At 35.6% G+C, this 12,131-nt stretch overlaps 1 protein-coding gene across 4 annotated transcripts in view; it reads right to left on the reverse strand.

The window, feature by feature from the left end:
• Positions 1-12,131, reverse strand: part of ARHGEF12 (Rho guanine nucleotide exchange factor 12) — a 227,338-nt gene that overhangs the window by 14,493 nt on the left and 200,714 nt on the right. For all 4 annotated transcript variants that reach the window (XM_007494637.3, XM_056794216.1, XM_007494636.3 and 1 more), the window contains 8 exons: positions 7,236-7,336; positions 6,926-7,003; positions 5,829-5,904; positions 4,829-4,996; positions 4,330-4,417; positions 3,688-3,774; positions 3,499-3,578; positions 2,928-3,155 (listed from right to left, as the gene is read on the reverse strand). In XM_007494637.3, coding sequence (XP_007494699.2) covers positions 2,928-3,155; positions 3,499-3,578; positions 3,688-3,774; positions 4,330-4,417; positions 4,829-4,996; positions 5,829-5,904; positions 6,926-7,003; positions 7,236-7,336 — 906 coding nt within the window. The remainder of the gene's footprint in view (positions 1-2,927; positions 3,156-3,498; positions 3,579-3,687; positions 3,775-4,329; positions 4,418-4,828; positions 4,997-5,828; positions 5,905-6,925; positions 7,004-7,235; positions 7,337-12,131) is intronic.

The raw sequence follows: 12,131 nt of genomic DNA on the forward strand, positions 1-12,131 counted from the left end.
TCAAACTCAAATTATATGTTATTACTCTGTCCTTCAAAAAATAGCCTAAGAAATTGCCCTGGAGTGTTAGAAAGAAAAATAAAAAGGTCCCACAATTATTTTTTATGCCAAAAATTTAGTCATGTGGTAGAATTAACCAAAAGATAATGATGGTCTGGGTTTTTTTTTTTAATTGAGATATATATTTTTGGAAATGTATAAGAATTTGTTGTGTTTGGATACTTAAAAAAAAACCTCTGTATTTAACCATGTTGCAACATGTTGCTCACAGTAGGGAATTTCTATTGCTCATCTGGCTGGCTGTCAAGTTCTATCTTTGATATATAAAAATGGGAGGCTTGGATATCAGAACTTGGCTACAACTGACTAAAGAGTTCTACAACTTTGCTGGAGCCAGAAAGAAGTAGTCCTACAGTCTGCTCTGGGTAAGCAACCATATTAAATAAACCTTCAAAAAAAACTATTGTCATTACTAGTATACTTGTTGGCGCCTTTTTTAGGGTGGGGTTTCTTACTATTACTCTCTTCCTTCCCTTTTTACAGTTATATGAAATCTTTGACAATTTTATTTTGATCTTAATTTTTTTGTTCTATATACTATTGAAAATTAATAATAAAGTTTCTAGTATTAAAAATGTTACATAGAAAACATACAAAAACCCTAGGAAAAATAAAATTTTAAAAGAAAGTATGCTTCTAACTGCAATCAGTGCTCATCAATTCTCTCTCTGAAGGTGGAGAGTAATTTTCATGATGGGTCCTTTGGAACTGTCTTGGTGCATTGTCTTATCATAGCTAATCATCTTTACGATATTGCTGTTATTGCATACAATGTTCTCCTGGTTCTACTCACTTCACTTTGTATCAGTTCATAAAAATCTTCCCAGGTTTTTCTGAAACCAATCTGCTTGTCATTTCTTGTAGCATAACAAGAGTATTCTAATCATATACCATAACTTGTTTAATCATTTTCCAATTGATGGGCATCCCTTTAATTTCCAATTCTTTGCCATCACATAAAGAGCTGCTATAAATATTTTTGTACAAATATGTCCTTTTGCCTTTTCATTGATATCTTTGAGATACAGGCCTAGTAAGTAGTATTGCTAGGTCAAAGGGTTTTGTACAGTTTTATAGCCTTTTGGGCATAGTTCCAAACTGCTCTCGAGAATGGTTGGATCAGGTGATAATTACACCAACAGTGCATTTGTAACCCAATTTTTCCACACCCTTCCAACATTTGTCATTTTCCTTTTCTGTTAATCTGATAGGTATGAGGTGGTACCTCAGAGTTGTTTGAATTTTCATTTCTCTAATCAGTAGTGAGTTAGGACATTTTTTCATGTGACAACTGATAATTGATTTCTTCTGAAAATTTCTTGTTCACATGCTTTGACCACTTATCAATTAGGCAATGGTTAATATTTATAAATTTGGCCTACTTCTCTCTATATTTGAGAAATGAGTCCAAAGAGAAAGTTCTGATGAATTTGAGAAAACTACTTTGTCAATGACAATGGACATTTTCCTTAGTTTGTTGTAAATAAAAAATTTAATATAAATTTTGAGCTATGAGGAGTATTTTGCTGTCACTTTTATGATGAGTAAATGTGCAAAATTTATCCAGGAATGTGCAAAACTATCCAGAAATTAGATAAGAGGGAGATATTCAAAGGACATTTAACAGATTTTATAAGGTTTCTGAGTTTTTAATCAACCTTCTGTGCACAAATTTTTATTATTTCCAAGATCCTCTCTCAGTGCACTACTCTTCTATTCTTGAAATTGTCCTTCAGAGATTCATCACAACAGCTTCATGGGTGATTCCCAAGTTCAAACCTATTCCTCCCCTCAACCCCATATACTCCAGACCTATATCTCCAAATTCTTGTTGGAGGTTTTCAATATGTCTAATATGTTACTCAAGTTTCCCTCCCATTTCTTGATGAGTTAGCATTACTATCATTCTTTCCATCATCTAAAAGTAAAACTCTAATGTCATCTTTGACTCCTGTCTTCCCTTCCCTCTATCCCAACTCTACCTAGTCACTAAGTTTTATAGATTCTTCCATTATAATACTTCTAAAGTCTTCATTTCCATCCCTGCTATCATCGAAATTCAAGCTCTTCTAACCTTATAGGAAAAATGGTTAGCTTACCTACCAATATCTCTGAGCAATATTAGTTGCTCAAATCCATCTTGCACACTGCCACCAGTTTAATCTTTCTAAAATACCTCTCTCATTATTCCACTTTTCTGCTCAAACACCTTCTGTTGTTCCTTGCTGTCTACAGGCCTCACACAATCTGGTCACAGCTTTATATTTCCAATTACTTCTTTTTATGAAATCTCTACTTCAATCAGAATAATTAAATTCACTATCTCCCAATCAAGATTTATGCTTTTTTGTATCGATGCTTACCTATTTTTCAAGCTACTGCACCAATTCTAACAACTCAACAATATCTTCCCAGGTCGTCTCAGTCTATGGGCAATCTCTTGCTTTCTCTAAACTTTTTAGTTGTTAATGATGTCATCATTTATTAGATACATAATAGATATCATCTCTTACTGTGAAATTTTATTTTTTGTTTTTAAATCATATGCATATTACTGATATAGAATTATACTGACATAGGATTTAGTTATTAGAAGGGACTTCAGAAATCATCTAGCCCAAGTTTTGATTTTGCGGATGAAGAAAGTGAGTTTCAGAGGGACTAAACAGCCTAAAGTCACCCAGGCTATAAGAGCAGAGCCAGTATCTAACTCTGAATCCAGCACTTTCAATTATACTATGCTACCTAGTCATTTCATTTAGATTAATAACATCTTTGAGAGGAGAGATTCTTTCTATCCTTATGGCACAATTCCTTGTTCAAAGGAAGCACTCAAAAAAGTATATGACACTGACTAAAACACTTACAGTTCCTCAGTGCATCCAAAGCCCACCGCTCTTCAGATACAGGGAAATGTGGCTCTGGAACAGTACTCTGATAGTCCATTTCAGACTCTTTCAAAGTCTCTTCTGCTTGTTGTTCCTTTTCAAACTGTCTTTCAGCCAATATATCACTGATCTCTGATTTCCCAGATGTAACTGATGAAGAGGACTGAGGTTTTGACATTAAAGAAATCTCAGCTCCCATGTGTTTTTCTGTTCAATGGAGAAGAGAAGGTACAATGTTTACAAATGGCAGGACCCCAAATACCAAAGTAATCCCTTGGTATGTTTCCCAAATAAAATAAGAATTCTATATAATTTATATTAGAACATTTTAAACAGAAACTTTGAAAAAAAGTAAAGAATGCAAACCCTAGTAAGGTTTTAATTCTTAACATGAAGAATTCAAGTGGAATTTCAACTACATGGGCTATCCTGATAGTTCTACCATGTTAGAACAGTATCCCAAATACATAAACTACAGTCTTCATAGATTCCTTAAAAATTTAGTAGATATATTGATCACACTTTCTTAAGCTAAAAGGAGTAAGTTCACCTGGACTTTGAAGACTAGAGGTAGAAACACCATGTGATTCCTCCTTTAGCTTTGAAGCTTCTTCTTCATCATGCTCCCCTCTGCAGAAAGATAAAAACCATCTTTCACTAACATCAGGTACCTAACATCATGGTATCAAAATGTACAAAATATAAAATACAACCATTGAAAATAAAAGCAAAAACTCACTCGCAGGGGGGTGACTCTGGTAGTGGGATAGGCTTTGTGGACTGTTCCTTTACTGACAAGGCCATTCTACCAATCAAGTCTTGCCAACTGCAGGAAATTCCAAAGGATTGGGGGGAAGGGAGAACAGAGAGGAGGAAGGAAAAGAAGAAAAAAAAGAGGAAAATGAGAAAAACCACATCCAATACAAATAGAAAAAAGAAAGTAGCTTTCAAATTTGCAAAGAGGAACTATCTATGACAGCAAAGTACAGGTGCCCAAATCAAACTTCAAAAAGAAAACAGCAATGTAGTAATATATTTAAAGTAACCACTAGAGACTATTGAAACAATTTTTAAAAATAAAATTTATGAACAGATTAACTTTAATTCAACAAACACTTATTAAAGGTCCACTAAGTAAGTTTGTGGTAGGTACTAGGAATACAAGACAAAAAAACAAAACAAAACCCCAAAACTTAAGACTCCTGCCCGAGAAGAGGATAAACTTCCTCAAAGATTGTAGTAGAAGATATTTCAGTTTCCATTCAATGTTTTTTTAGACCAACAAATTTTAGTCATTAAATTAGTTGGGTTTGGGAAATATTGTACTCTGAGACCAACAGAAAATGTTAGATAGAAAAGTCAAGTTGAAACTGTCACTTACACTGCCTTTTCAGAAACTGTCTGTGCCACCAATTCATAAATTTGGGCTCCATTGTCTGACATAGAGATGACAAATAAAGCTTTGTTATCTGGAAAACAGGGAATAAAAGTTATTCCACCATGGATCAAATAGAAATATTGTGGACTCTAAGAGGATGCTGATGTACTAATATTATTGAGGCAAATGTTATTAATGCATTGTATTTATTTTATGAGGTAAATGTGGGCTTTCCAATTTTGGTTATTCTAAGCTCTGAAATGTTCATTTATTTTACCAACGATGAAAAAAGTTTACTACTTTTCATGAATGAGAATCTAGGTATCTCAAGTCTCTTATGAAATATATACTATTGCTTCATTTTACAAATGAAAAACAAAGATCATGAAGTTTCTCTAATGATAGTATTTGATGTCCTTTGTTCCAACCAGAAAACGTGGTATTTCTAAAGTAACTTTATAATAAACTATAAGTTATAGCTTTACCCAATGGAAGTACTTGCCTGTTGCAACTTGTCGAACCAACACAGTATTCAATTTGATTACAGGGCTGAAGGTGTGTTTGCTATCTGCTGTAGAGGCTAGAATTTTACTATGACACCTCAACACCAGTCTATCATCTTGTTTTTGTAACAATACAAGAATGTCTTCCAGCAGCAATGTGTACAGATCTACAAAAGAGAAGGCATCACACATTTATAACCAACTTCATGGGAAAAAAAGCAGTATGATGATATATGAGACCAAATAATCAATGTGCTTCCTTATAAATAGCCAGAATTCACACAGCACTTTAAGAACTACAAAGCATTTATCTCACTCAGCAAATATTTATTAAATGTCTATTATATGCCAGGCCCTGTGCTAAGTGCTGGGGATACAAAAAGAGGCAAAAGACAGTTCTTGCTCTAAGGGAACTCAAAATCTAATAATTCTATTTAAGCCTCAAAACAATCCCTATGAAGTCAGTAGTATGGGTTTATTATCCCCACCCATATCACTGACTAATGACTTGCCCATAATCAGTCATTAAGGGTTACAGGCAGGATTCAAATTCAGGTCTTCCTAATTCTATGTCCAGAATATTAACACTATGTCATACTTCCCTTGCTTACAAATGCTTTTAAAAATAGTACTACTGGGATAGAGATGGAATTGAATCATGGCAAAGCCCACTGCTATATTCATAGTAAATGGCCTATAAATGTTAACTATTAGCTACATACTTAGATCACAGTGCCTGGCACACAGTAAGTGCTATATAACATATTTCAGATTAACCCCAAACAAACAAACAACTCCTCCCCCTAAAAACCAGATCTCCAATACACATAATGAAGCTTTCAAAGCAACACTACAATTTGACATTATTTGAAATCATGAACAAGCCTTTCCCCTCAAGGGAATTTCCCTTCCTCTCAATCTTATTCCCACATTCCCTTTCCCCTTAACTGAAAAAAAATAAAAAGGCAAGAAATAATTAACAAAAGATATCCCACCTACCAATAGTCTTATCTCTATTCACTTTCCAAACCAATGGTCCTTCATGAATCATCTTCCTTTTTGTTAAATCCAAATTCTGTCAAAATGAAAAAAGCAAACACAAGTGACTTATTGAAATTCAGAGTGAGGTAATACTCTGCCAAAACTTGTACCTTCATCATCATCAATGAAATAAGTATATTCATTATTTAAATTCAAACTATTTCTATAAAACAGGCATTACTTAAAAGCAACTGCAAGACTTGTATTTTCAATCTTATTACCATGAGCTAACTACTTCCTCATCTTGACTCTCAACATTAGCCAGTAACAAGATCCTGAATATATATACCTGAGCCCATATAAGTATCATTGATAATATTGAGTCTAAAATGAGTAGTTGAGCATGAGGCTATAAGATATTGGCAATTATTAGTATAAAAATAGTTTTTGTACTGATTATTCTCTTAGGCATGAAAGAAAAGAGACTAAGAAAAAAGAGGATAAAGACATTAAAATCCTTATCTAAGAAGAGTTATGAATGAATGAAGTCTATTTTAAATACCTATTCAACAGACCTCCCTAAACTAGCTACATAGTAAGGGCAGTACTTAATGAAATTATATCTTATGGGATACTCAAAAGTGATCAGGAAGAAAGAATTTTGTCTACTAGAAGTAGTATTTACTATAGGTTTTGCTATCTTTTATTGTCATGTTTATAAGTTGAGCTTTTTTTGTATTTTAGGAGAACCTTAAGAACTGACTATTAAGATATCTTACTCAACCTGACAATCTGGGAAGTCCACTCACTAAATAGCACTTCTGTACCAAACAAAATACAATTTAAAAAAATTTTATTATAATTTCCATTCCTTAGTCTTGTGGAAGCTTCTTCCACCCCAGAGTAAAAAAGAGTAAGGAATACTATATAAACACTCCTCTAAATTAGTTGTCTTCATGAAATGGGAGGTTTAAAGGAATATCAAAAATATAAAGTTGGGCAATATGTCATATCTTCTTTATATGATAGTAAATTCCAAGAAAACTTGGTTACTTATCACTCTCCTGTTAAACTGAACTCTATAAAAATTACAAATATCATTAGACCTCTCTCACCCTTAGCTCTTCAACATTTGGATACTCCGACAGCTTCAAGTTAGATGTATCAAGGCGACGTTGATAATCTTCTAAGCGCTGGAAATGAGATAACAAGGAGTCAGGATTATTATTTTAGTGAAGTGTTGCTCAAATGGCATTATGACCTGTTACTGTACCAGAGCATGATGAGCTTCTAAATAAACAAAATTCTTTCCTCTTATTTTCCAATAATGAAAACAACTAGTATTCGAGAGTATCTACTTCCCTTTTCCCTTTCCCAACTTTTACTCTCCCTTCTGCTTATAACTAGGCGTTTTTTGCCTTTTACCTGTTTATTCTCTGCCTCCTTGACAGCTTGATTCACATAATTTAGGATTTGACGACAGTGATCTGCTGCTTTCTTCACCTTCTCTCTTTCCTTTGGCCGTTCTGAAATTGGGCAACATAGAAGAAAGCAAAATAATAGAAATTAGAGAAGATGGAAAATGAAGGTTAATTCTAAACTATAATCAATGCTCCAGAACATTAATTACTTTTTTTATCTAGTTTAAATATAATTAGTAATAAGTTTAAAAATATCAAGATACTGCCAATGTCAAGTCACTAAAAAGATCTGAAAACATTTTGCTAAGGAGTCAAGCTTTTAAAACAGTACAACAAAAAAACTTTTGCTAACATCACTATTATAAATAATAAAGAGGACTTCCAGGTAATCATGGCTGCAATCTAGAGGCCACTCGCTTCCTCTCCCCGGCACCAAACGAAATAGACTACATCAAAGGAGCATAAAAATTACCTTTGGAGGAAGAGAAGGACACCCCAATACTCTCAAGTACCCCACAGAGGCAAAGGTATGTGGGGTTTGAACATTTCCACACTATAATAAGGAGGAAAAGCTTGCACAGAAACGTGAACTGAGACGCCCTTTCCCTCACCACCTCCCCCACCAAACCAGAGTGAACTACCAGAGCGCTCACTGGGACAGCGAGTGAGCGGGGAACATCTCTGTCTGGGGGGGGGGGGCGCACTCCAGGGTCCTTGGGATCTGGGGACTGCCAGGAAAAAATGTCTCAGGGAGGTTTCACGGGAGAACCCGGCGCTGAGCATAGGGGGTTCGCGGAGCTGTACTCGGGGTGGTTGCGCTGAGCATCTAGGCGGAGCTAAACACCAGGGGTGGACAACGCGCTGATTATCTGGGTGAAGCTGAACACCTGGGCAGTGTGGCTGTGATCAGGGGCCCAGCGTTCTAAGAAACCTCGGAAGCTGGGAAGAACTAGTCTGAGGCAACCTAAATTCACAGAAAACCCACCCATATCACCCAGACCCCAGACCAAAAAGGAAAGGAGAATAAAACCACCTAAGGGATGGCTCACATGGCCCAAAATCAAGCCTCTAGGAAGAAAGGGAAAAAGGTGACTTGAAAACTTTTATGGTGGAAGTACCCAAGGAAAAGAGGAGAATGAGGAGGAAATCCAAAAAAAATCAGAACATGCCTCCCAAAATGGAAACTATCAACAAGCTCTGGAAGATATCAAACTGGAACTTATCCAAAAGATGGAAACCTGGAAAGAAAAATGGGAGAAAGAGATCAGCAGTCTGACAGATAAGACTGCTCAATTGGAAAAAGAGCTCGAAGCATCCAATAGAAGGGCAGACAAAGCTGAAAAGCAAAACCAGTCCCTAATGACCAGAATTAAGCAACTCAAAGAAAGTGAGATCATAAAACAGCAAGAATCAATAAAGCAAACCCAAAAAATTAATGAATTAGAAGAAAACATAAAATATCTCACTGAGAAGGCCACAGACTTGGAAAACAGAGGGAGAAGAGACAACCTCCGAATTATCGGTCTCCCAGAAAAACCAGAGATAAACAATAAACTCGATATTATTCTACAGGAGATTATAAAAGAAAATTGCCCCCACGTTCTGGAGCAAGGAGGCAAAATAGAAATAGAAAGGGTTCATAGAACACCCTCTATACTAAATCCCCAAAAGACAACCCCTAGGAATGTAATTGCCAAATTCAAGAGCTTCCAAGAAAAGGAGAAAATACTACAAGAAGGCAAGAAGAGGAGCTTCAGATATAAGGGGGCTCCCATAAGGATCACACACGACTTAGCGGCTAACACACTAAGAGACCACAAAGCATGGAACAACGATATTTAGAAAGGCAAGAGAGCTGGGTCTCCAACCAAGAATCAACTACCCAGCAAAACTGACTATATACTTCCAGGGGAAAGTATGGGCATTCAACAAAATAGAAGATTTCCAAGCATGTGCTAAGAAAAGACCAGAACTTAGTGGAAAATTTGATATCCAAGCACAAAAAGCAAGAGAAACATGAAAAGGTAAATATGAAAGAAAGGGAAAAGGAGATAAATCTTATCTTTTTCTTTAAGTCAAATTCTCTTCTATAAGGACTACATTTACATCAAATTATATATCTTAAGTGGGGAAAATGTTTTGTGTAACTCTCAAAAATTGTATGCATCATAAGAGTAGTTAGAAGAAACATGCATAGGGAAAGATTGGGGCATTAAGAAGATTTGGGGAAAGTGGGGACAAAGAAAGGAAAAGGGAGGGGGAACCACCGATAACACTAAGACTTACTTCAAGAAATAGGGGGGGACTTAATAGAATAATCTTTCCCATATAAAGATACACATGGGAACAGGAGGGGAAGAACTCTCATATGAGAAGGAGAGGAAGAGAGCGTGAAGTGGAATTACTTAAACCTTACTCTCAGTGAAATCAAATCTGAGAGGGAAGAACATCTAGATCCAGTGGGATCCTGAATTCTATCTTATCCATTAGGGCAAGAAAGAAAGGAAAATTAAGGAGGGGGAGGGGCGAGGGAGTATAAAAAGGGAGGGAAGGAAAGGGGGGAGGAGAAGGGAGCATAAAAAGGGAGAGGATAGAAAGGGAAGCATCTCAAGGGAGGGGACTAGGAGGACTGACCTAAAGTAAATCACTGGTTCAAAAGGAGACAGCTAAAGAAGAAAGGTCAGAACTAGGGGAAGTTATCAAAATGCCAGCGAATCCAAAAATGACAATCATAACTTTGAATGTGAATGGGATGAACTCACCCATAAAACGTAGACAAATAGCAGATTGGATTAGAACCCGAAACCCTACCATTTGTTGACTTCAAGAAACACATATGAGGCGGGTTGACACTCACAAGGTTAGAATTAAAGGTTGGAGTAAGACCTTTTGGGCCTCAACTGATAGAAAGAAGGCAGGAGTTGCAATCATGATATCTGACAAAGCCAAAGCACAAATAGACCTGATCAAAAGGGATAGGGAAGGTAAATATATTCTGTTAAAAGGGAGTATAGACAATGAGGAAATATCACTAGTCAACATGTATGCACCAAATGGTATAGCATCCAAATTTTTAATAGAGAAACTAGGAGAACTGAAGGAGGAAATAGACAGTAAAACCATATTAGTGGAAGACTTGAACCAACCACTATCAAATTTAGATAAGTCAAACCAAAAAATAAACAAGAAAGAGGTAAAAGAGGTGAATGAAATCTTAGAAAAATTAGAGTTAATAGACATATGGAGAAAAATAAATAGGGACAAAAAGGAATACACCTTCTTTTCAGCACCACATGGCACATTCACGAAAATATATCATACATTAGGTCACAGAAACATGGCACTCAAATGGAGAAAAGCAGAAATAATAAATGCAGCCTTTTCAGATCACAAGGCAATAAAAATATTGATCAGTAAGGGTACATGGAGAGCCAAATCAAAAATTAATTGGAAATTAAATAATATGATACTCCAAAATCGGATAGTTAGAGAAGAAATCATAGAAACAATAACTTTGTTGAAGAAAATGACAATGGCGAGATATTCTTTCAAACCTTATGGGATGCAGCCAAGCAGTACTTAGAGGAAAATTCATATCCCTGAGTGCATATATTAACAAATTAGGGAGGACAGAGATCAAGGAATTGGAAATGCAAATCAAAAAACTTGAGAACGAACAAATTAAAAACCCCCAGAAGAAAACCAAACTAGGGATCCTAAAAATTAAGGGAGAAATTAATAAAATCGAAAGCGACACAACTATTGAGCTAATAAACAAGACTAGAAGCTGGTACTTTGAAAAAACAGACCAAAATAGACAAAGTACTGGTCAATGTAATTAAAAAAAGGAAAGAAGAAAGGCAAATTAACAGCATCAAGGATGAAAAGGGGGATCTCACCTCCAATGAAGAGGAAATTAAGGCAATCATTAAAAACTACTTTGCCCAACTATATGGCAATAAATATACCAACCTAGGTGATATGAATGAATATTTACAAAAATATAAATTGCCTAGACTAATAGAAGAAGAAATAGATTTCTTAAATAATCCCATATCAGAAAAAGAAATCCAACAGGCCATCAAAGAACTTCCTAAGAAAAAATCGCCAGGGCCTGACGGATTCACCAGTGAATTCTATCAAACATTCAAAGAACAGTTAACTCCAATACTATACAAACTATTTGACATAATAAGCAAAGAGGGAGTTCTACCAAACTCCTTTTATGACACAAACATGGTACTAATTCCAAAGCCAGGCAGGCCAAAAACAGAGAAAGAAAATTATAGACCAATCTCCTTAATGAATATAGATGCAAAAATCTTAAGTAGGATACTAGCAAAAAGACTCCAGCAAGTGATCAGAAGGGTCATCCACCATGATCAAGTAGGATTTATACCAGGGATGCAGGGCTGGTTCAATACTAGGAAAACTATCCACATAATTGACCACATCAACAAGCAAACCAACAAGAACCACATGATTATCTCAATAGACGCAGAAAAAGCCTTTGATAAAATACAACACCCATTCCTACTAAAAACACTAGAAAGCATAGGAATAGAAGGGTCATTCCTAAAAATAATAAACAGTATATATCTAAAACCATCAACTAATATCATCTGCAATGGGGATAAACTAAATCCATTCCCATTAAGATCAGGAGTGAAACAAGGATGCCCATTATCACCTCTATTATTTGACATTGTATTAGAAACACTAGCAGTAGCAATTAGAGAAGAAAAAGAAATTGAAGGCATTAAAATAGGCAAGGAGGAGACCAAGCTATCACTCTTTGCAGATGACATGATGGTCTACTTAAAGAATCCTAGAGATTCAACCAAAAAGCTAATCGAAATAATCAACTTTAGCAAAGTTGCAGGATACAAAATAAACCCAC

Source organism: Monodelphis domestica, chromosome 4 (assembly GCF_027887165.1).
Source record: "Monodelphis domestica isolate mMonDom1 chromosome 4, mMonDom1.pri, whole genome shotgun sequence".
In the NCBI taxonomy this organism is placed as follows: domain Eukaryota; kingdom Metazoa; phylum Chordata; class Mammalia; order Didelphimorphia; family Didelphidae; genus Monodelphis; species Monodelphis domestica.